This window comes from Parus major, chromosome 3 (assembly GCF_001522545.3).
Source record: "Parus major isolate Abel chromosome 3, Parus_major1.1, whole genome shotgun sequence".
NCBI classification, from domain to species: Eukaryota; Metazoa; Chordata; class Aves; order Passeriformes; family Paridae; genus Parus; species Parus major.
This window is the reverse complement of record NC_031770.1, coordinates 109,391,638-109,417,188: the sequence shown is the minus strand read 5'-3', so window position 1 is coordinate 109,417,188 and position 25,551 is coordinate 109,391,638. Positions and strand designations below refer to the sequence as shown.

Below are 25,551 nucleotides of genomic sequence, written 5' to 3'. Positions count from 1 at the left end.
AACTAGATCCAGACCACAGTCCAGAATAAATGAAAATCTGGATAGAAAAAACCCATCTCTATTTCTGTTCTCCTTCTTATTCCCTCCATTTTTCTTGTAGTAGCTTTTCTCCTCTCCAGGAGTTAGACCTGATGAAGGATTATGAACCAGCTGAAACCATTGTAACAGATCTGTGTTATAGTCTCAACCTTTGGATCTCACACTTCTTCAGGACAATATGTAATCAGTGGTGAATTTATTAACACTTCAGGTTGTTTATTAACACAGGATTATCATATATGGTTGGGTTTTTTTTGAGCTGTGAAGTGCAGTCAGAAGAGCAAGAGTTTGAGGGAGCTCTGCTTCTGTCTTTAGTGCCTCCTGACCTTCTCTGCACATCTCACCAGACATTTCCACCAGCTTTTGGTAATTCCCAGCTTGCAAGTATCCTTTTTTTCCTGGTTCTCTGCCAGCAGCACATTATTATTTCACTTTATGATCAATCTGGTTGCTCATCAAATTGCCAGGGCTTCCAGCTGGAGTAGCAGAATGAGAGGGGATCCATTTCTGGTCGTCTCATGAAGGATGGAGAACTGGGAAGTTTGGTGCGATCTGATGTAGGACTTGCTCACCACAGAAAAGTTGGACAAGAAAGCTGAAGTTTTCATAACCTAAGTCCAAAGAGAGACATTTAAAGCCCAAATCCTTCACTTATGTGTTGCAGAAATAATGATTCCTGTTGTTTATGGCAAGTTGCTGTATCCAACAAAATTACTTATTACAAGAGCTGTGATTTCATAGCCAATTATCTCATAAGGTTCTGAATCTTACCCAGCCCCTGTGACTTGTGTGAATCAACTATTTTGGATTCCCCATATGAGTAAGATGAGGTATCTGCTGCTTCCATATCTTCAATTTCATGGGCCATTCTGCTGGAATCTATTTAAACTTAGCCAAAGTGTGTGTCTGAGACCTTACTCAGCTTCACCCTTTGTTTTTCCTTCTTCCCCATTTATTCCCAGAGAGATTCTTACCTTTTCAAGGCCTTTTGTTCAATATAAGAGAATCACAGAATGGCCAAAGTTGGAATGGATCACTGAAGGTCATCTAATCCAACCACCCTGCTCATGCAGGGTCCCCTTGAGCATTATTCACTTTTTTCCTAATTCTTCACTTCAAAATTCCTGCTGACTTTCCTAGACCATCCCTGTAATTGTCCTCTCCATTTGTGTCAGTTTATCTGCTTACTTTCAATATCTCCACACGAATTTGGGTGTCTCATAAAAAACTGAATTCCACAGGATTTGCAGGACCAGGCCTGGCTGAGCCCATGTCCCCATTCCAGTCACTCAGGCTGGAAATTAGTGTGTGCCATGTTACTGCTCTACTCGTGTAGTTTGTTAATCACAAAGTTTTCTGCTACTAAGCCAAGTGCCTTGGAGAAGCCAATTATGTGATATCAAAGCTATTATCTTTATCAACTAGACCTGTAATCTCATTAGGAGACGATAACAAGGAAGTTTCACAGGACCTTTTTTTTCTATAAAAGCAGGTTGATTGGCATTAATTATACCATCCACCTTTAATGATTTATTAATTGTGTTCAGAGTTGGACATTCCATTTTTATTTATTTTTCCCCTAGAATCAGTGTCAAGTTGACAGGCCTGTAATTACCTGGGGCTCTTACTTTTATCTTTGTTTGAAATATTGGCACAATATTAGCTTTCTTCAAGGGCTCTCAGACATTGTGAGTGATCCTAAAATTATTGAAGAGTCCACCTTAATTGTCCAACGGGTTTCCTGGAAAACTCCCTGCTAGCACTTGCATTCATGTTACTGAAATCTATTGATTTAAACCCATGGAGATATTGATGGCAATAAGCAAGTATTAAGTCTATTTTTCTTTTAAATATTCTTAAAAGAAGTAGAATTTTTCTACTGATTGATGACTCCTGTGTTCTTTTGTGTCATTTACCAATTACAGTTTCCAGCCACTGAAGAATTTCTGTGAATATTATCTATTTTATTTTATTTTATTTTATTTTATTTTATTTTATTATTTAATTTCATTTTATTTCTTTTTTATTTTATTTTATTTTACTTTATTTTATTTTATTTCATTTAATTTTATTTAATTTCATTTTATTTTATTTTCCATTATAAATAATTTTATAATGACCTCTGTTTCTCACTTTGGCTGTATTTTTTATTTGTGTGGTTTTGGCTTTTTTTAAACAAGTAGCATTTCTTATTATGTTGTGGTTTTTTGGACTAAAATTTATGATTTTTAGCTAAATGTAGATGTATTTCTTTTAAGGGAGGGAGAACTTCCAATTCATCCTATAGAACCCCCATTTGCAATCCTTTGTCCATGATTGTTAAGTCTGGAAGCCTACTTAAAAATGGTTTTTAAACTGAGTTGAGAATTGGATATATGAGATGGTTTTAATTGACATAACTAGAATAGTAAGTGCTTTGTAACCAGGAGTGAAAAATATGAGAAATTATGAAAGTGTATTTGGACACAACCTAATTCCTGGTTTTCCTCTGTTCAAACAGTTATGGGAGTTTAAATAAGGAAATCAAAGCTGGTTTGGGTGGACGATGGAGACAGAAAGATAATTCCCTCCATGTCCCCAGAGAATATACAAGCTCACTGGTGTGAGATACATTAGATGGGAAGCATGAGAGTCTTGGGCTGTTTGCCTTCTACCCATTAAAAAGCTGTACAGAGAATTTAAATATCCTGAGCTATCAGTCAGATGCTGGTGGGGAACAATGAATTGTTTTATTGATTTCACTTAAACAGAAAATGCTCTTAAAGCAAAGTGTTTCTTTAGGATACAAAATCAGCTCTCTTTTCCAAACTAATAATTTTTAAATATTAAAGGAACATGACAGGCCAGCTAATTTTGCACAGATACATATATATATTTTTGTTCTACATCTGCTGCAATTTTCTGTTGCATAATTGATTTAATCTCTAATTTTAAAGGAACGCTGAACTCCTTTACTGGACTCCGCATACATTTCTCCAGGGCAAAAACTGTCCTACTTTTTCCTCCTTAGTGTCTGTTTAGTGCTGGACCATTTTCCTCTGAAAGTGTAAACTATCCTTGGTGAAAGAAATGAAGGCAAAGTTGGAATACAGTTTACTGTGCAGACATATTGCCATTGCACACACCAAAACTTCTTGGGTACTTTCTTTTTCCCTACTTTTTTCCCTAAGTCTTTCCATTTTTCCCCATCCTTGCTGCACAATTACCCTGGAACTGGTGAAATTGTAAAGGAGCAAAGAGGTAAAAACCGATTGAGAAAGAAAATATTAATTCAGCCATTTAGATATTTCATTAAAATCAGATTCACACATATTTCCCCTCCTAGTTTCCCTCCCATTTTCAGCATCACAGAAGCCTTTTTTGGTGGGTTTGATGGTGTTTTGTCTTTATTGCAGGTTCTTTGCAACATCCCCTAGAAAGGGATTTAAAGCTGCTGCTCCTTCTTCGGGCATCTGAAGGGATTTACTGTGATCGTCTGGAGGATATAAATGTCCACCCAGGGAGTATTGGTATGAAACATGAACTCCACTTTTCATGGAAAACTAATTATTTGGTAATATCCAAACTGACCACTGTTGAGACTATGTTGTACAGATAAACCTCAAACAAAGGTACACATATTTTAATGTACATATCTTCTATATGAAAAGTTTCTCTGTTTTGGGTTTGTTCTCTGGTTTTGGATCCCTTTTCCAGAGGGGAAAAAAATAAAGTTCATTGTCCAGAAAGATTAATAATAGCTGCATAATTTTTATATATTTACTTCTTGGAGATTTTACTTAATTTGTTTACTTAGATTTTTATTTTTTTTTTAATGGTAGATATAGTTGTCTGGAATTCCTTCAATTCTAATTTATGTCAATGAGACTTCTGTGGTAAAATTTCCTCTCTGTGACATGTGATGGTCATTTTATTTTATTGAGGACTTATTGATCCTTCACTTTGTATTTTTAGTGGAGGCTTTCTTTCTTCTGTTACACTACTCATAAAATATAAAAACATACTTTAATAAATATAAAGATTTCCATATATTTAGTTATTGCTTCAGTTCTTCTCAAGCTTCTTTTTCCTTTAACCTTTGAAATCCTCCTTCTGTTCTTTCTTTTTTTTTTTTTTTCCCAGGAGTTTATGGGCAGGTGCAAATTTATAGTGCTTATCCTAAGATGCCTTGGACACATCTGGGAACTAATGTTGCTCCTGGCAATGAAAGGTGGTATTTTGCCCAAATATGTTTTTAAATATTAAATTTTGGCTCCTGTTCCTATGATTTGTATTTAATATTTCTGTGAGTTGCATTATTCTTTTCCTTTGTGATAGGCTCTGTTTGAATTCTGTCCAGATAGAAAAAAAACCCGAACCTAGGTAAAATAAAATTGCACCATGATGGGGAAGCTGATGATCTTTAGGGTTCCTTCCAACCCAGATTCATTCTAAAGAAATCAAAATAATCTAAATTCTATGGGTGAATCAAGCTGAGACTTCCTTCCTTCCTTCTTTATTTTTCATCAAAAGTCTACCAATAGCCAGCTAAGAGACAATGTGATTGGATACAGGAAACAGGTAAATCAGTGCTGGAATATGAAAGCTGAAGGAAGTGGATTTTATTGAAGGAGAGGACCTGCTCTATATCCTTTTCCAGTATGAATTTTAAATTCAGGAAGGACTTTCCTGCCATTTTAGAAGATATACAGTGATTCCTCAAAAAGAAAAAAAAAATAAAAAAGAAAAAAGAAAGAAGAAATAATACAATTTTTGTTGGATTTCTTTAGTGAATATTCACAGGTATATACTATAAGTGCTCATCTGGAACCTACTCACCATTGAAAAATACTGGGGAAAGAGACTCTTGAAAAACTTGACAACATCCCTTTAGGAACCTCCTTTCTCTCTGCACTTCTGTCACTCTAAACTGCATGTGAGGCATTGTCTGAATGCATTCAGTGCCCTTTTTTTCTCAATAATTCCCTGAGGAGTTTAGATCATCACCTGGCCAGCAGCAGTCACCCTGTAACAGGACAAGGTGTTTATCAAATAGAGATAAACACTGATCATGATGCATTTTGCTGCCACTAAATGCTCCTGTTTCCCTTATGTGATGCTAAAAATCCCCTGAACTACTAATTCAACTTTGTAAAAGGGGATCTTCAGTTCAAGATTAAAACAAATAAATGCAGGACTCTGTGCAATGTTCAGTAGCCAGCAGAGTCTTAAGTGCTGGTGCCTGGAGGGTGTTCAGCTACCGGGGCAGGACTCAGGCTCCTCAACAGATGGACTGGGCCCATTTGAGGTGTTCTTTGGGCTCATATGAGATGATTTTGGGCTCCATCCACAGCTTGCACATTTGTCTCCAAGAACCAGTCCTGTCACATCTGCCAGCTGATGTTTCAGATACCCTCAGCTATCTCAGATAGCAAGAGGTGCTCTTGTTTAGGGAATCAAATCCTGCTCGAAGTGCCCAGTTCAGAGGAGAGAATTGCCTTTCCCACTGCTGAGTGTACCAACAAGTTCTGGTGGAAGCTGAATGCCAAGTGCAGACAGCCACAGGACACTGCACTTGGGTGTTGTCTAAATCCAAAGCTGACTTTCAGCTCTGTAGAATATTCCTGGCACCAAAAATGCTCTGATATATCTTTTGGAGGCAACCTGAGCTCTGAAATGCTGTACTGGAACTGTATATGTTGTTAATCAATGGTGTGAAATAGATGCTTCAGGATTAATTTCCACCCACATATTTCAGACATCTGTTCATGCAGAAAGCCCTAAAGGGGCTTTTCCTACAGCATAGCCTGTGGACCTTATTTTCCTTTTTTTCTGACATCTCCCTGAGCAAAACTGTTCATTTTTAATGAAATTTGTGAGCCTAACTCTTGTAAGTGTAATGGCATTAAATTTATATCATGGTGTTACAGGATTTTTGTGGAGGATGAAGTAGATTGGGATCAAGGTGGGGATATTGTGATCAGCTCTACATCCTATGAAGCCCACCAAGCTGAAGTACTTACACTTAAAGAAGTCCATGGTCATAATATAAGAATTCATGAACGTCTTCTACACAGGCACATTGGTAAGGAATTTTTCTTTCCTGTTTTTTGGAGAGTTTTCTTCTGAAGTATTGACTTCCCATTTCATATCTCAACAGGATCAATTCTACTTGTGGTATCTTCATTTTTTTCTCCATATAATTTTTTAGCTTGCTGATTCTGACATGAATTTCTGTGAACAGAATCAATTTAGTGCTGAATTGTTTGGGAAAACTTTCTGGTGTTTCATGTTGAGCTGGTTCACAGAGCAAGAAAATATTTTTTCCTTTCTTAAAGGAAAAAAGAAATGTAGAGTTTTAGGCCCTTTGCACAATTTCTATGGTATGCCAAAAAACCTGGAAAATAATTAAACCCCACCCTTTTTTCAAAGTTCAAAATAATTATATTTATAAAGTACAAAATTTTATCAATTCCATGGCATGAAAATAATGTATTTATAAACTAATATCTAAATAAATATAAAATCTGCATATATCTCTATTTTTGGTGTAGATTGCACTGGTTCTATTTTTTTTGTGGGAAAAGTGTTAATACTTATTTACTTTTATTTCAGCCTATAAAGTGAATTTATACCATCTATTTAACAAAAGCAAAAAGATTATATTAACAGGTCAAATTTGGAACCTTCAAACAGGATTTTTCTAGTGCGTATCAATATTTTTAAAATTTGATCTTTATTCCAGCCAGTAGGCACATAAATGAGTGTAATGGGCAAAAAGATCCAGAAATATCATGTTTTAAATGGCTAATGTTTAAATGTCTGAACCAGTAATCAAAGCTTCACTTGGAACTGAGCTCTTTTCTGCAATTATCCACAGTGTTAATCAACAGTAGCCTTGATGGCACAGTTTTTTTATGACAATTGCATTTTTCAAACAAAATGTGCAGTTCAAAGCATAGCACATCTAGACTTCATTTCCAGTAGTTTATGCATTTTAGGCCTTTCTTTTTAGCTGATGTAGATATAATAAATGTATCACGAGGAGAAATTACTTCTTGCCCCCTTAGTAATGCAGCAGTTGTTAGATAACAGCTGAAAAAATGGAATGATGGGACAGTTAAGGGGTAAATACTGAGTTTCACCTTGGCAAATATGGATATCTGCAGTAAATGTTCACACATGAGCCAGTCACTCTCAGCTCCTGATAATTAAAAATACATACAATACATACTTCTCCCTCGTATTTTATCTGCCCCTAAAGCAGGTATATAAAATACACAACAAATTACATTTGAGATTTGGTTATTTCTCTCCATCATGCATAAAACCAGTTTGGATTACTAAATCACATCTGCATGTGTCTAAAGTCACCTGAGATTAATCAAAGCTAAAAAAATTGCATAAACTTGTGCAAAAGTCTCCTTCAGAAAAGCATTGAAAAAATGTTTAAAAATCCTTTTAGAAAATGCACACAAACAAGACTCTGTAGCAAAGAGGGTTTTGGCATTGACATTAGTCTGATCCTGAGGAAAATTCATGGAGATCAAGTCTGTAGTGTGCTGAAGAGTAACTCCAGCACACAGAGCTTGGAAAAAATGAAGTGTGAACCTGTTCATTGCTTTGGCACCTGCGCACCTCAGGGGAAAGGTTTAGCACCTTCTTGTTCTAAAAACAAGATATCTTGGTAAAATATAAGCACACAGTGAATATTTGATGGGCAGGTGGCCTTTCTGGTTTTGTGTTGATGCATGCAGATTGTGCTGGGGGTGAAACACACCTGAATGTCAGTGCAGATCCAGCAGAGGAGCTGTCAGGATTCATGTCCCTCAAAGCACTGGTTTATAGGTATGATAGACACTTATCACATTTGCTTTCTTGAAACTCCCCAGGGCGTCCCCATGACACAGAAGACGGGAGACGCATCCCTTTGGCCGCGGAGGTTGGGCTCCTCACACGGAACGTGCAGATCCAGTCAGATCTGGCTTGTGCTGGGAGGATGCTGGTGGGACACATCACAGACTCCAGTGGGATGGAGTTTGAAGGTAGTTGAGATTCACCTGTCCTCATCAAGCACGCTGGTTTTGCCCAAAAAGGTGCAGCAATGGGTGTGTCCATTCACATGTGCTATGAAAGTCAGAAACAACTGTCAACAAGTATCAGACATGAGCACCACTAAAAATTCATAAATATGGAAGATATTTTAGGAGGGGTTGCTCTGTGTTTTGTAAGGTTTTACTGTGATTTTGTATGGATTTATTAACAAATACCCATCACTACAATACACTGACAAAGTACCTGCTGTTATATATCTGACTGTTAACATGGTTGTCCTTATATGTTCTTAAGTAATATAATCTTTGATTTCACTCAAATTATCTTGTTGCAGGTGCTCTTCAACTCTTAAATGTTCAGTTTGTGAACTTTGGGCCTCCTGATTTTTCTGCCATTGAATTCAGGAATGTATCCCAGGAGTCCTCAGTGGTGTCATCCAGCATTAGCGGCAGCTGCGGAGCCGGCATTAAAGCAGTCGAGAGCAGTGGGATCTTGTTGCACAATAACGTGGTGTTCAACACCACTGGACCTGGCATTGATTTAGAAGGGAAAAATCACTCTCTCATCAGGAGCCTTGTTATTCTGAGCAGGCAGCCAGCAGGTTCATTAAACTGGGTTGCTGGCATCAAGGTGAACCTGGCCACCAGTGTCTCCCTCCGCGGCAATGCCGTGGCAGGATCCGAGAGAATTGGCTTCCATATCAGGGGCCAAGAATGTTTTCCAGATAGAGAATACTGCAGTGGAAATGTGGCCCACTCCAGTCTCCATGGCATTCACCTGTACCAGGAAGATGGATTTCAGACCATCTTAGACTGCATTAGAATCACAGGTTTTCTGTCCTACAAGAATTATGACTATGGTGTCATGCTCCACCTTGGAGGCAGCATTATGGTGGAAAACGTGGTGCTGGTGGACAATACCATGGGACTCCTGGCAGTGGTGCACTGTGCCTATGCTGAGCAATGCTACACGGGGAAAAAATTCATAGAACTTAAAAACTCTGTCATTGTCGCAACAAGCTCGACTTTTGACTGCCTCAGAGACAGGATCAAGCCTCACTCAGCTGACCCAACAGCCCAGGACAGACCCCCACGCTACCCTCTAAGAGGCCGTGTCGGGATTTTATGGCCCACGTTTACCACCGTTCCCAGCCAAAGGCCAGAGGATCCCTGGCACAAAACTGGGAATTGTCCAAAAGCCCTGGGAGTTGTGAAGTTGAAAGGTTGGTCTTCTGTCTTCACTGCCCAGACTCTTCTGGCACTGTTTTTCCTCACTATTTTCATTTTTCCAGTTGAAGCTGAAGTCTCCCACAAATGGACAAGTCTGAGAAATCAGAGCCTCAGTGAAATTGATAATTGATAATGGATAGAATTCTTCCATAACTTTATGTAGTCTAATTAAGAAAAAAAATTTTTTTTATATTTTTCAATTCCTGAATCTACTGCAGGATAATTGCTACCCCTAGAAGCTGTGGCTGCCCCATCCCTAGAAGTGTTCAGGGTCAGGTTGGACAGGGCTTGAAGCAACCTGGGATAGTGGAAGATGTCCCTGCCCATAGCAGAGGGTTGGAATGAGATTTAAGATCCCTTCCAAACCAGCCCATTCTTGGATTCTATGATTCCATGATAATTATGTCCTGTGATAATGTATAGATTCTACTTCACACAGACCTTCCTTCTGTGTTACTTTTCCAATTAATTCATCTCTCTGACCCACAGTTGCCTCTACCTAAATAAAGACACCGAATCTGAGAAGTGAATATCACACTTTGGGTAGAATTGTCACAGAACATAGGAACTACAGCTCACAGAAGCTGTATGAAATTCTAAGAAGATAACTTCTAATGTAAGAAGTTATGACCTTTTTCAGTATAAGAGATTGCACAAGAGGAATAGAGCTCTTTTATGTATTCTGGATCTTTGTTTCAAATGAATTTTTCAGTCCCCCGAGCAATATTTGCATGTAGCAGAACCCTGGTAGCTGGTTGCAGTGTTGGGATCTAAATATCTCACTGCTTTTCATGACCTTATTCCTCACTGCTACTTACTTTTGCAAGAAAATGTTTCCCCTTTTTTACTGAAGAATAAGAGAGGTAGAGAAAGACAAATAGACTTGCACAGTCTCACAAAAAATTCATGGCAAAATATGGATTTGGAGCTGCACAAGAGCTGGGTGCCAGAGCCAAATATGTGTCATCACACCCTTGTCTTATACTAATCTCTGGCAAGTAGAAAAACTATCCAAGGCAAGCTGTTATTTAACGGGTTTATGCTTATTCAAATGAAAAAGTATTAAATACTCTTGTTTTTTTTTTTTCTCTTTCTCAATTACTATTTATTTGATTTTATTTCCTATGGGTATGACTTGGTTTGCATCAACTTAGGACGTACCTTGGCTACAAAGTATTCTAAAGCCACATGAAGATCTATGAACAATGTTATTAATCTGATTTAAAAATAATTTGTACAGATATATATGGGAGCAATTTAACATGGAAAACATCACAAGAAAAAAACAACTTTCTTATCTCTAGTTATGGGACTCTTTTAACCACTTTTCCTTGCTCGATCTTCTCTTAATCCCTGGCAGAAGTCACCTTTACTGGTTTTACAAAGAGCTGCTACAGTGAAGACAGGGATGTCTGTATCATGTCAAATGCTGATCATTTAGACTTCATGCCTCTCATCACAGCAGAGACATCAAGGATGTTACATGTCAGTGAGAAGGACAAGTTCTACTTTCATCCAACAAGGTAAAATGCTTCATTCTGAGCTATGTTTTTTCAAAAAAAAACCCCAAACACCTACAGCTTTGGAACTATTTTCCCCTAATCTCTGCTCTTGTATTGCTCCTGCCTGACAAAAATGAACAATCTCTGACATCAAACAAACTTTCACAGAAAAACTCAAATACAGAAAAAAATAAAAAAATAATAATAAAAAAAGAAATGGAAAAACACCACCAAAATTAGTTTAGGGCAATCTTTTATAATTTGAGTTTCAAATTCCATCAAGGTGCATCTCTGGACCAGTCCTCTTGGATTTCTCCTTTTCCTGACATTTGTGTAGCAAAACAAGCCTCACATATCCCATTTCTTAAACCCCCATCCTGAGCATCTCTGACTTCTCAGCCTCAGGCTTCAGAAAATGTCAGGACCTCCAGGAAAAACCCTGAGACAGGGAATGTCCTTTTGGTCGGGGAAGCGTGGGTTGATTTGTGCCTGTGAGATCACATCAGAAATGTTGATCAGTACCAGGCAGGCTGTGAGATGTCAAATGATTGCCAGAACTGCTCCTGCCCAGGGAGAATATCATCTGTGAGTGTTGGGGAGGGAGGGGAGAACTCAGTCTGTAACCTTAAGTCGCTGCTGGTTGGAGTGGTTTAGACACACCACATCCAATGGAAACCACGTGCCTATTTATTTATTGCAGTCACTGAACACAATGCAGAGGCTATGTCAGGAAAGCCTTGAAGTACCAAAAAAAAATTCCAGCATGGACTCCACTTGCCAGTCAAAAATAATTGGAGGTGTCCCACACTGCTATGTTTAGAGCCCCTCCAGCCTTCTGCCAGAATTTCTTATTTTATTCTATATTTTTGCTTTTTGCTCTGGGCATTAGTTTGCGTGTAGATTTCTGAGTCCTGTCCAGCTTGTCAGCTCCCATTATGTTTCACTCTTGTATCCCACAATATTCTGCTAGCAGTGAGCTGCTGAATACCCGGTCCAGTGCAAGAGCTGGTGGTTTTCGAATGTGAGGAATGCACATGGATTACTGAATGCTTCCTTGGGAGGCTGCTGAGCCTCTACATCTCCCAGTGCTCCTCATGCAATATCTGCGTGCATTTATTTAATCCACCTCTGCAGCTGCTGAGCTTGATCCAGGTTATGTCTGCATTGTTTTGCTTAAGCATCCTGAAGGGATATCTTGATGGATATGTCCTGTCAAAGAGAAGATGAGCGTTGCCTTGGAGCAAGAGGGGAAATAGAAACAACAGGGAATGTAGAAAATCCATGAAACATTTTGCTTCTCCCACTGGAAGGCCTTACCAACAGAAATGTTGGATCTGCTGAGAGATGGTCAAGAACTGAAGAGTCAGGATCAGAGCAGTCTTTGTTCTCCACCTCCTTTGAGCTGGGTTGACTGGAGGAACTGGCCTATTTGTTCCTCTGCCCTTACTGCAAATCTCTGCCTATACCTGTTCAACCCCTTCAAGGTATCAGCAATTGGGTTTTCTCAGCTGAGACCAAAAAATTCTCCATTTTCTTCAAGGTTTAACATGAATCCATGTAGCAATGTGAAAATGTCTCTATGGACTTTGCTGGAGCACAAGTCTTTTTATAGTGTTGCATTCTGCCATGGGTGTGAGATGCTCAGTTAGTTCCTTTAAGCTAAGTTCCTTTAGTCAATCTGCAATTAAAAGCAATTTGGCTAACTACACTTTAGTGATCCAAATTTTAAGCAAATGATCTAAACATACTGACCTCCTTCTGTAGTCCATATAGACCCTTGTTTAGGAAATGGATCATCTCAACTGTCCTGTATTTGTCTCAGATGAGAGGAGTTCCCCTCAACACACCTGTTACAGGAACCTTCCTCTGTGGCAGACAGTAGTTAATGACTTACATAGAAATTTACAGGTTTTTCTGACTGTTCCAAGCCACTAATTATATTACCTTCCCTACTTACCAGTGGACAAACTTCTGAAGACACCATGCTCCCTGAAAAGAGATGCAAAGGCTCAAGGAAAGCCCTTTTCAAAGATTTGGATGGAGGTGTCCTCGATCTAGAGCCACCTGTCTCTGTTTTCCCAAAGTCAGAATTTGAATGGACACAGTTCTACTCAGAAGCTGGTAAGTGCATGTGCTGATGGGAGTGTTTATAAAATCAGGCTGGCATTTGAGCCATGAGATGTGGCTTCCACTGAGATCTGAAGAGATGATGATGGTCTCAGTCTGTGTGATTCCTTGCAGGCAGGATGTAGTGAATTGTGGAAGTCTGGGGTGACTCAGTGTGCACCACCATGTCCACCAGTGCCACTCTGTCCTCTTGCAGAATCATTTCACCCAGCACCCTTAGCCCCTTGGGGGGCTGACTCACTAGATTGGATGGTACAAAGAATTTTTTTCCCTGTGAGGGTGTGAGGCCCTGGCACAGGGGGCACAGAGAAGCTGTGACTGCCCCACCCTGGAAGTGTCCAAGGCCAGGTTGGATGGGGCTTGGAGCAACCTGGGATAGTGGAAGGTGTTCCTGCCCATGGCAGGGGGTGGAATGAGATGAGCTTTAAGGTCCCTTCCAACCCAACCACTCCATGATCAGTGATTCTACCTGCCCCTTGCAAACTCCTCTGAGAGCATTGTGGGGCACATGCCGTAAAAAAAACACAAAACTGCAAAATATTACCAATAATTGGCCCCACAAGGATTTTCATCCACATCCCACTGAGGAGATAATCAAGCTGAAAACCCACTCCAGAAGTTTGACAACCCCTCTCTGTTTAAAAAAGGCCCATTCTGCTCAGTAACCACTTTCTGAAGGCTCCCACAGCAAGGCTCCATTCTCCTCCTGATTAAAACTCAGCTCTCTGATTCCAAATAAACTCTTTAATTACAATTAGCTTTCCCTGTGCCTGCTGCTGCTGATGGTGGCCATTTTGCTGTAGAGGCGCATCGTTTGTGACTCTGCCGGTATGGGAGACTGATGGGAGGGACTGTAATTAATACTGTGTTCCTTCACACTCTAAAACTGATTAAACACAACAAGAACTTTAAACAAAATGTGTAAGGTTTTTCCTCTAAGGATCCTGCTGTAGCTGGCTGCTTACAGGGTTGATTAATGTGTTGTCTAGATGCAAACACTGATTTTTACTGTACCTTTTCCACCCTAATTATGAATCTCATCCAAGCATTAATGCTCTGGTACAATTACCACTTAGCACCTGCATATTACTGAATATATTTGCATACAAAACCTGGATTTTATTCAGATTCCCACCATTTTTAGCACATCCTAACAGACAGTTGTAGGTATAAGAGGAATCCCCACCATCTAAAGTGCACTGAGGTTACAACCTTCACTCCACAGGGTTTATCTCCTTGTCAAATGGAGGTACCAGTACATGATAAATGTTGCCTTCTTCTGAAGCTATGACAAAATTGCTGTGTTGTTTTTTTCTCCCCAGATCTGAATGGGTTTTCTTCCCCTTCCCTTCAAAAATGTGCATTAAATTCCTCTACATTTCTCATTCTGACCTATGATTTATTTTGTCTTGAGGGTGACATTTGAAAAGATACAACTTGAGGATAAGGTAAATTTGTGGTCATCTTCTTCCCTTCTCTCCTTTTTCTCTTGAAAGTTGTAGCACTGAGCATTTTTCACACTTCAATGCAGGCTCCCAGGATTGACAAATTGGAGAAAAAGCTCAACTTCCATGCTCCAACTGATCTCCTGCCAGCAGGACCAGAGGAATTATAATCCCCTGTGCTGGGTACTGATGAGGCCAAAACTCAAGTCCTGTGTTCAGTTTTGAGCTCCTCACTGCAAGAAAGAGAGTGAAGGGCTGGAGTGTGTCCACAGAAGGGAAAGGAGCTGGGGAAAGGTCTGGAATATAAATCCTGTGAGGAGCAGCTGAGGGAGCTGAGGTTCCTTAATCTGGAGAAGGCTGAGGTAGACTCACTACAACTCTCTGAAAAGAAGGATTGACCTCTTCTCCCAGGCAATTAGTGATAGGTCAGGGGGAAAATTCAGGTTGGATATTTGGAAAAATTTCTTCCCAGAAAGAGTGGTTGGCCATTGGAACAGTCTTCCCAGGATGGGGGTGAGGCCACCATCCCTGGAAGCATTAAGAAAACCAAGTGGATGTGGCCCTTTGTGACATGGTTTAGTGGCCATTGTGGCATTCATTCCATCTGGGCATGATGACCTTGAAGGTCTTTCCCAGCCTTTATGATTCTTTGGGGCCAGATTCCTGCTTGGTGTGACAATGCTTCAAGGCCTGTGAAGATGGTGGTTTTGCCATAGAATTATGAAATCACAGAATGGCTTGGAAGGGGCATTGGAATGCGATGATTTTTAAGGTCCCTTCCAACCCAAACCAGTCTATGATTGATTCTGTGATACACATAAATATTTATGCTCACTTCAAGCTTCCAGTTTGGCCAGGCAGATTGAAAGTGTCCCTCAGCCAGTTTTAGGTACTCTGGTTACTCTGTGGGGAGCAAACCAAAAACTCTCAGTAGACTTCAGGGAAAAAGAAGCCATGGAGTTGTTTTATCAGAACTAGGAATATCACAGGGAAGAGCCTGTGAGAGCCATAACTGGGGCACAAGAGATGACTCAGAATGATATTAATGCTCCTGGATTCACATGATGTCTTTTATTAAAGATGAAATCGGTATAGAATTTATGAAATTTATTATTTCTATACCCACATTTTCCACCCTTTGTTTTCTCAAACTTTTACCCACTGAGTTTGCTCTTTGCTCATAGACCAAGCTTTTTATTGTGACTCTGAAGAAACGGAATTGTTCACTTCAAAATGAAGTTTTAGTTTTCTGAATAAACCGCAGAATTCAGGAAAAAAGAACAGAATAGGAGGGAGCAGATCCAAGACTTTTGTTGCTATTATTATTTCTACTGCAAGAAAAAAGGAGTAACAACAAAAGTGGGTTTGAGTCCAACAAAGAATAATTACTTTTTAATATGAGAGTTCTTTTTAGTCTTTATTTTTCTTGTCTTTTAAATATAATGTTGCAAAGGTTTAAAATTAAATGTTTTCCAACACCCTTCTCCCTAAATAATTTATGAGGAACTTTCAAAGTACCATTTTTTGAATTATCCAAAACAATTTAATGAGTTTAACATGAATTTGTAATTATTTAAATCTCTTTGAGCTGCCATTTTTGGATGACAAAATGTTTTTCTCCTAAAACTCATGTCTAGAGCAAGCCTCTTGCAAAAGAGCTTGGGGCCAGGCCTGGAGCACTAAATGGTTCCATGATACAGGAAATACCAGAATCATAAGCTGTACAGCAGAATTAGCTATAAACAGGAGTGTCATCTTGGGGAATTAAGGCTAAGTGAACAGTTTGTGTATTCAACTGATTCCTACGTCCAGGTTAAAAGCCCAACTCCACGAAGGGCAGCTGGTGCAACCATCCTTGTGTAGTTAAAGGATCAGCCAGTTTCTGGCTTTTTGCAGTGTTCATAGGATTCTCATCACAACCCCTCACCTCTGTAGTCTGGGCTGACTCCCAGAGGCATTGGAATTCATTGTCTTCCCTTGCTGGAAATGTAGCTGAGGACCTGAAAGTAGTAGAAGATCCAGCTGTCCGCACTTCTGTTGTCTCCAGAGTTGTCATAGAACCATATAATTTTGGAATGGTTTGGCTTGGAAAGGACCTTAAAGGTCATCTCATTCCATCTCTTGTCATGGGCAGGGACACCTTCCACTAGAGTTTACTGATGTCCCCTCCAGTGAGCAAAGAGAGATTGACTCATTATGTGGGTAACACACAGAATCGGAGAGATGAAACCAACTCTTTCCAGTTTTAGTCTTGAGCCTGCAGAAGTATGTTTTCTTCCCTCAGACAGATACATTCTAGATATAATTTAAGGCAATTTGGACTGAATAATCATAGAATCATAATGCAGATCATGTTGGAAGTGGACTCAAAAGCTCATCTGGTCCACCCTATTGTGGGAAAGAAACATTATCTGTCACCCTGCCCAACTGCACTTTGAGAACCTCAAAATGAAGATGTGAAGGAGACTCCCCCATGCCCCTGGGAAGGTTGTTCCAATAAACCATAGAATCAGAGAATTATTTGGCTTGGAAGGGACCTTAAAAAATCACCTTGTTCCATCTTCCTGCCATAGGCATGGACGTCTCCCACCATCCCAGGCTCCTTCAAGCCCTGTCTGACCTGGTCTTGGGTATTCCAGGGCAGGGACAGCTACAACATCCAGGAATTGCTATCACTGTGAAAAAACAAAACTTATTTCTTATCTTGAGATGAGAGCTTTCCTGGTGCAAGCAGTACCTGTAGCCCATTGTCTTTCCCATGTGTCTCTCATGAAGAGAGAGCCTCACCCTCCTTGTAGCTTCCCCATAAGTACTGGAATATTGTGACAGGATTCACTCCTGAGCCTCGTCTCCTCCAGAGAGAACACACCTAATCCTCGAGCCTTTCCCCATGGGAGAGATTTCCCAGCCTTTTCACCAACTTTGTGTCCTTCCTTCAGGCCTCTCTGATTCTGATTTACTGGGGGATGATGAAGCTCTGGGCTATCTGATGAATATTCATGCAACTTTTTCTTTCTGATTTAAATATGTGTTCCTTGCATTTTGTGTGGACAATTGAATTTTTTTTCTGCTTTACACCAGTCAAATCTGACAGCTCCTTGTAAGTTCTCTGGATAGACTAGAAGAATGAGTGAAATTTAGGTCTGTAATACCCCAGTGGGATGGACGTTTATTTTGGCATTAGTTTTCCAGGAAGAGGAGAGAATTTGTGACTTGCCCAAAGCCAGTCATTGAATTAAAAATTTTCTTTCCAGAACCCTGACAACCAGACTCTGAATCTAAAAACACCCCCCATTAAGGCAGGTGAAACTTTGTGGTTGCATTGACTAGAATCAGCCCAAAGTGTATTTTACATAGCAATTTTTACTGAAAAGATATTCCTGGACTATATTATTTTGGGACATTACTTTACATTTAAATTCTGGCTACAAAAAACAGTTGCAGTTGTGTTTTTCTTTTGTTTTATTAAATTATTCTTAGAAAAAACCCAGAATTTTTTATTATTGACTCAGCTTTAGTGTTAATCTACTGGTGAGAGGATCAGTGTGTTGTGGACAACTGAATTTTTATCTGACTAGCAAATCATTGAAATGATATTTTCTTGTTATTTTCAATCTAGACAAATCTAAAGCTGTGAAATTGCTCAGTAGTCTTGCTTACTCTCTAGAGGTAACCAGTACATTTTCTAAATCATAAAGAGGAAAGTGTTCAATATGTAAATGCTTGTCTGAAGCAGTTATTCGAACAATTTAATCAAAAACTATTGTCAAAACTCTTTGAATGATAACATTGAAGTTAAAAGTAATAAATGAATATGCAGAAGTTTGCTAATTTCATCAGAAATATGATAAAATGTCAGATAAAGGTAAAAACAGTTCAAAATAACTTGGGTTATAGGTCAAAGATTTTTGTACAATTTTCTTTCTTCTGATAATTTTAATTATTTAATAAAAATCTCAATTTATAGTTAGGGAAGCATAGAATTTTGAGACACAGGCTGGCAGTATAAGTTAGGTCTAAAGCTGGGTGAAAATGTTGCACCATAAATATTTAATATTCCAAGGAATATGATTAGCCACACTAGCTATGCATAATCATATTCAGTAATTAAAGATATCTGAGAAGAAAATGAAGGTTTGGTAGATCTGCAAGGAATGAAAGAATGCAATATCAGCATTGTTTTCCTCTGGAGCTTTTTTTGTTGTTGCTGTTCACAAATAGAAATTTGCTTTTTCTGCAATAAATGGCCCATGCAAAATGGGTTGGAAGTAGCAATGGAGGACATTAAAAGAGCTCTTACCAAGCTATTCTTTCATAAAAACCAAACCTAATATGATCAGAAAATGCTTTTAATTCTTAATTTTCCTGAAAACACATCTCTGGTAAAGATTTCAGCAGACCTTAATTAAGTTGAGACCAAAGCAGAGAATAAAGTTGGGAGGATTTTTGTAATGCTCATGGGAGAACAAAGTTTAAAGTAATCCAAAAGGAAATTAAGTTATTTTTATGTCTTTGATGTCTATGTGGTGGCTCATCAAGGGTGAGATGGTTGAACACACTGAATTAAACAATCAATCAGTACAGCACAGTGAGGGACAATTCCATGGGTGGAGAATCCACCAGCTGGGAGAGAAGATAGAACAAGGAAGGGCTTTAAACTGACAGAGGGCAGGTTTAGATAAGAGGAATGGAAGAAATTCTTCCCTGGGAGGGCGGTGAGGCCCTGGCACAGGGTGCCCAGAGAAGCTGTGGCTGCCCCTGGATCCCTGGAAGTGTCCAAGGCCAGGCTGGATGGGGCTTGGAGCAGCCTGGGATAGTGGGAGGTGTCCCTGCCCATGGCAGAGGGTGGAACAAAATGAACTTGGTGTCTTCCAGCACAAGCCAGTCTGCGATTCTACAATCTGGATGCAACATGAGACTTCCTTAAGGGACAGCTCTGCTGAGGAAAACCACTCCTCTGTGTGATTTCTTTTGGTAAATCATGGAGGAACTGGACACAGCTGGGGATGTAGCAACAAAGTCAGGATTGGGGCTGAGGTGGCCACGCCACATGTCCATTTTGAAATACTATAAACTGCTTTTTCTCACCGTCAGCTACATCTAAGACACAAATAAACAGATATTTTCCTTTTTCAGGATTGCTTTTTCCTTAATTCTGAAGCTAGGATGTGTGAGATGAATGGCATTGTTAATTTTCCATGTGATCAGCATAGAGCAACGTATATACACAAACAGATTATATACTGTATATGTACAATTCTATAAGCCTATCAAACCTTACTTCCTTGTTCCCATCTAACAAGGGTATCAAATTCTTTTCTCCTGATGAAGCTAAAAAAACCTTGGCAAACCATTTTGCACATTTATTGCTGTAAATGGAGTTTAGCTTTTTGTGCCACCCTTCCTACTTCTTTTCTACATTCCCCAGATTCTTTCGAACAGTCATGCACTGATGTTCAGCTGCATAAAATGTAAAATATGTGTACATATCTATTAGGAGTGATTATCCAAATGAATTTTGGAAAAACTGATTATGAAGTCAGGTCCCTGACAATGGGAGATAACCTTGCCCCTTAGGATAGCAATCCTTTTTGAAGATGTGCCAACAAATAGTTTGTGCCTACTCTTGCTATCAAAAATTCTTGGCTTCTCCTTTTAGGCTTAATCCCTGAGGATAAAAGAGCAGGTTTTTCATTTTCCAAACTCAACTCCTGTATTTAAGGAGCTATTTAGAAAAACGTTACCATTTTTAGAGTTTGTGAAATCTCGGAGAGCTTGTTTGTTTCCCCAGGGGCTCAGTACCCCCAAAACACCACATCACCTTCATTTAGGATTCTAGTTATGAGTTTGAAACCCAGCTCTCTCCCTTTCTGTATATAAATGTTGTCTGCAACACAAGCAAAAGGTTTTTCTTATCGTTGACATGATGAGGTTTCTATTTCAGTGTAGCGCTTCTTAAACTGTGATTCATGAAGCATTGGTGGTCCATAAAACCTGAATAACAGATGGATGCACCACTCATGGATTTATTTAGGAGCCTGACAGTTAGAGGTGAAAAGAATTATTAGGCATATAGAAAACAGGAGATATTAGGAATGGCTAGAAAAAGTGGGTGGCTTGGTCTTGAGAAAAGGTGGAAAAGAGGCTTAGGAACAGCCTTCAAAAACATGAGGTTGCTGGGGATTGAAGAGAAATTAATTGCTCTCAAAGTCTGTGGAATCAGAAATAATGGTCTGAAGTATCATCAGCATAATTGTATGTGTTGTGAGGAAATGCTGGAATAAAGACAGAGAAACATGTGCATAGCTTGCCTGCGTGAGTTGCAGAGTCCTTATCAGTGGTAACATCCTTAGATAATCAGGTAGAGCTGATCTTTTCCTGAGCAGGTGGAGGATGGATTGAATAACTTCATATGGCCCTTTCAGTACCTATTTTAAAAATTGTTAGAGGATATTTGTTGTCTGCAGGAATCTCTGAGGTCTGACAGTGATATATGGGTCCAAAGGCCAGGGTATTGTAGGAGGAATATTTGGTAATTAGGACATTCTAAATGCTTCTGATGAAGACAAAGAGTGACCAGTGGGGAGGAGAGATTGTCTGTCAACCCATGTGCTTGGTCCTGGTCATCCAGTCTGCCTGTTCTTGTGGAATGCCAATGAGCTTGAAAGGATGTGAAACATGTAAGTGTAGAGATGAGTCCCATAGAAAATGGTGTCCAGGGTCTGAGTGGAGCTTACAGCACCAGGGAACCAAAACTAGCACAGGTTGCCCAGAGAATCTGTGGCTTCCCCATCCCTGGAAATGTTGAAGGCCAGGCTGGATAAGTCTCGAGCAGCCTGGGATAGTGGAAGGTGTCCCTGCCCATAGCAGGCAGTTGGAGTGAGCTTTAAAGTCCCTTCCAAATTCATTCATTCAATTCTATGAATCCATTCCTTATCTGGGACCTCTCCTCAAAGCTCAGACTCCTTCATATTCTCCCAAGGAACTGTTTCATTCTTATTTATCATTCCAGCTTTGGTGATGCCCTCAAATCTGAGTCAGTCATTGGGTTTTATTCCTACAATATACCACCCATAAATTTTCCAGCATCTTCTGGAAGAATCACAGAATCACAGAACAATTTGGGTTGGAAGGGACCTTAAAGATCATGTCATCCACTCCCTGCCATGGGCAGGGACACCATCCATTGCCCCAGATTGCTCAGAACCCCTTCCAACCTGGCCTTGGACATTTCCAGGGATGGGGTGGCCACAGCTTCTCATGGCAATCTGTGCCAGGGCCTCATCACCCTCACAGGGAAGAATTTCTGCTCAATATCCAATATAAAATCTCATTCAATTTGAATCTATTCCCCCTTGTCCTGTCGATCTACACTCTTGTAAATATTCTCTCTCCCTTTCTTTTTGACTCTCTACAAGCACTGGAAGGCCTCAATTAGATCATTCCAAAGCCTTCTGTTCTTCAGGCTGAACAATCCCAATTCTCTCAGCCTTTCCTCGTAGCAGAGGCGTTCTATCCCTCTGATCATCCTGGTGCCTCTTCTGGACTCTCTTCAACAGCTCCACATCCTTCCTGTGCTGGAAGTCCAGGGTTGGAAGCAACTCTGCAGGTTGGGTCTCACCTGAACAAGGCAGAGGGGCAGAGTCACTTCCCTTGACCTGCTGCCCACCCTGCCTTTGGTACAGCTGCTGCAAAAGCTGCTGATGTTAAAAGTCAAGCCAGAATGTGTCAGGGGAAACAGAGAGAAGTGAAGTGAGTTGCTCCAGTGAGGCGGTGATGGAAACAGAAACAACATCTACATGGAACACCCTCTCCAGGCTTGCTGGCTGTTACCTTTAAGGAGGAAAGATGGTTATATTTATGCAATTAAAAAAAAAAAAAAGAAATGTGAATTTCATCCTGCAAGCATAACTATATTATTTACTTTAGATCTTAGAGACATATCTATAATCCAACCAAACTGCTGAGTGGGAGTTTGCAGAGGTTTACAGGGGAAGCACCACATTTTGCAACAATTAATTTTGCAGAGGAAGCAGCCTGTTTAAAGATGCCTGCAGCAGTCACTAAAATATGTGTTGTTTTTCAAGGCCACCAGACATACAGTTGGCTAGGTTGGCTAATAAACCAAACACAATGAAAAAAACCAAAAAACAAACCCCAGTCTCATGGGGTTTGCAGGAAGAAGGGATGAGAAATAAAATGAATAATGCTTACCTGCTAGGGGTGGATGAAGACTATAATTGTTTAGCCCCCAGCAGATCCCTGCAAGGGTTAAAAATGACAAAGATATTAGTTGGTGACTGCTAAGATTGTTGGTTTGAAGCTTTGGGCAAAACACAGACTGTTATTTACCGGACTTGGTCGATTTACTTCTTAATGCAATAATGACCTGTGAAATGAAACGTGAGCTAGACAATTGTTCCTCATTCTTTCCAGTAAAACATCCTTTCATACCCCATTAAACCACCATTAATTCCATTTGAAAGAGAAGCAGGCACAAACACCAAGGGATATCTCTCTCTTTTCCCCTTTTCCTCTCTTTGTGGGACTGATCAAGGCCTGTGGTTGGAAAAGCAGCTTTCTCACCCATTTTAGAGGGTGTCGGGCAGCCTGTGGGGGACACATTTTTGAATGAACACTGCAGAGATCTACTGGATAGGCACTCAGTATACCACATTCCTGAGTTTTGCAGAACGTATCAGGAAATCTGGCAAACAGTCAGTTTATTGGTGTTTATGCATCAGGTTTCTGTGACTTTTTTTTTAAGCTGGCTTTCTTCAAGCATGAGATTTATGTAATCATGCAGTGTATGTGCAGATCTATCTGTGCGTTATTTCCCTCCCTCTCCTTTGAAACACGTTTTAAATTTTAAACAGAAGTAGTAGAGTGATAAGTCCTCAAAGTAATAGATTCCTACAGGTTTAAAAAAGTTTGTGTCTGTGGAGAAAAACTGTATGAGTGAATCTCTCTGTCCCCCCAAAGTGGGTTATCTGTTTGGAGTCCTTTGGTTACCAAGAAACGTTCTCTGGAGAGAAACTGCAGTTTCGTATCTCAGCTAAAGGAAAAATCCTTTTGCACACTGGTTCAGGGCTGGGAATCCAGTCACAGCCGTGGAGTATAGCACTGGTTCCACTTGGCCTGGAACTGTTTTCTTTACCTCCTGATTCTCCTCTGCTGTGGCATTGAAAGACGTGTCCACGTGGCACTGAGGGACATGGTTTAGAGGGACTTTGTGGTGTTACATTTACAGTTGCACTTGATCTCAGGGGCCTTTTCCAAAGCCAAACCTCCACAACCTTCCCAATCAGTAACCAAATTGTCTCCTTACAGCTGTTTGGCCTTACCTGAAACCTAGACCAAGACATTTAATCAGTTCTTTGGCAGATGTTGTCCAGCCGCAAGGAGGACATAGATGAATGGCCTTGATCCAAGAGTACCACTGATTTCAAGCAATCCCAGTTTGACAGCCCATAATTTAACTTTTCGTAATATTACCTGATTTTCGGTTGCTTCTACTTTTATATTTTATTTTATTTCATACCCTATACTTTTATGTTTTTTGCTACACTAGATGCTTTTCTTTTTCCCTGATAGATTTATGCCTGGGGAAAGATTTTGTCTGAAAGTTTGCTCAGAAATGGCTCAGCTGAAATGAACAAAGTGAAGCTTTCTTTTGGTGTGTGTTAAAAACAAATCTCTAAACTCTAGAACCAATGGCCTTGCAGTGGAGGCTGAGGGTTATCAGGGAAAAAACTCTGTGGTCAGTGAATTATTTTCTATCCACAGTCCTTGTGAAAAACTGTCTCCAGAACTATTTGTGAAATTAAATCGCTTAGATTCATTATTTTCTCATGTTCTTTGAAAGATCTAAGCCTTGTCTATTGCTTGTGAAAATTTCAGTTCCCGCTCTGCTGCATTGTTTGAAGCACAGACATCAAATGCTTTCCTGAGTATTTGGAGCCTCAAACCCCTCAGTTTAGTTCCCTTGCATTGCATCTGCTAATTAACAAAAGAATTCTGGGCACTTTGTGACCCTTGCTGCTGCCTAAGGGCTGTGTCCCCAGGAGGCAAACATGTGTTGTGTCCTGACTTTACAGACTGGGTTGGGCAGGAGCCAAGGGATTACACAGAGTCCTCTGGGGTGGAATGGAGAAGAAACCTCAAAGTCTAACCAGCAACAAGTATGGCATCCACTGGGAAAAAGCTGGTTGGGTGTTGATTCACCAGCCTTATTATTAAAGCACCTAGCACAGCTTAGCTTGTACAGGATTAAGATTTTTGTGTGTGCTCATGTGTGACTCGATTATTTATAAGATCAAGTTTCACTTGCAAAAACCAAAAAAGAAAATAAAAAAAACCCAAAAAAACCAGAAAACCACTAGAAAGTTTTAATTGCAGTTTTGAGGAGAGATGGAGAATGAGAAGTGCAAAATCCCTTGTCATGAATATGATGAGCAATGACCTGGGAAAATAATCTTTTTTCCTTTCCCTGTAATTCCAGCCTGACTCTGATTCAGAGTGAACCATGATGGTCTGTTTGTGTGTATGCAAACATTTGTGTTTATACACACACAGGCACTGTCCTCGCAACTGTTCTTGGGAGCGTTTCATCATTTTTTCCTCTTATCTTCCAAATATTAGCATTTAATGAAATACACATTTCCTTCATTTATCTTGAACCTACTCCAAGGCCAGCAAATACCAGAACCTCAAATGTTATGACAGGATAGATTCTTTATTGGTTTGTTTTCTTTTCATTCTTTCTGTTTTCACTGTGATTTTAATTTTTTTTTTAAAGAAGATTATAGACCCTTATGTTCCAGCTCAAGGAACCTGGCTTCCAACTGAGGTACACAAATATGTCCAAAAAAATGTCCCTGAGACCCATCCAATGCAGACAGCTGTGCAGCAAACAGGAAATTGAGGAAGTCAGGTTCATCAGAAACACAGGATTTCCTTCATGGATGTTTTAGATAAAGCATCTTTAACTTTTCCATGCTGGATCAGTGTTGTAAAAGAACCGTGAGAAGAGCAGGGGAATTGTCTCCGTGTGCTTTGATATCAGGGATTGTAAAAGTATAACTGAAAGTCTGAAAGGTTCTTGTGGGGACTATCACACCTTGACCATGTTGCCATGGTTCCAAGCAAATCCTCACTTGTCTGTCTGTGCTCTGG

The 25,551-nt window shown here is 39.9% G+C and overlaps 1 protein-coding gene across 1 annotated transcript in view; it reads left to right on the top strand.

Annotated features, from left to right (window-relative positions):
- The window catches only part of PKHD1 (PKHD1 ciliary IPT domain containing fibrocystin/polyductin), a 245,082-nt gene that overhangs the window by 163,276 nt on the left and 56,255 nt on the right, over window positions 1-25,551 (top strand). Inside the window, exons 54-60 of the mRNA XM_033512946.1 lie at window positions 3,435-3,548; window positions 4,162-4,249; window positions 5,949-6,103; window positions 7,911-8,063; window positions 8,408-9,295; window positions 10,663-10,825; window positions 12,765-12,925. Coding sequence (XP_033368837.1) covers window positions 3,435-3,548; window positions 4,162-4,249; window positions 5,949-6,103; window positions 7,911-8,063; window positions 8,408-9,295; window positions 10,663-10,825; window positions 12,765-12,925 — 1,722 coding nt within the window. The remainder of the gene's footprint in view (window positions 1-3,434; window positions 3,549-4,161; window positions 4,250-5,948; window positions 6,104-7,910; window positions 8,064-8,407; window positions 9,296-10,662; window positions 10,826-12,764; window positions 12,926-25,551) is intronic.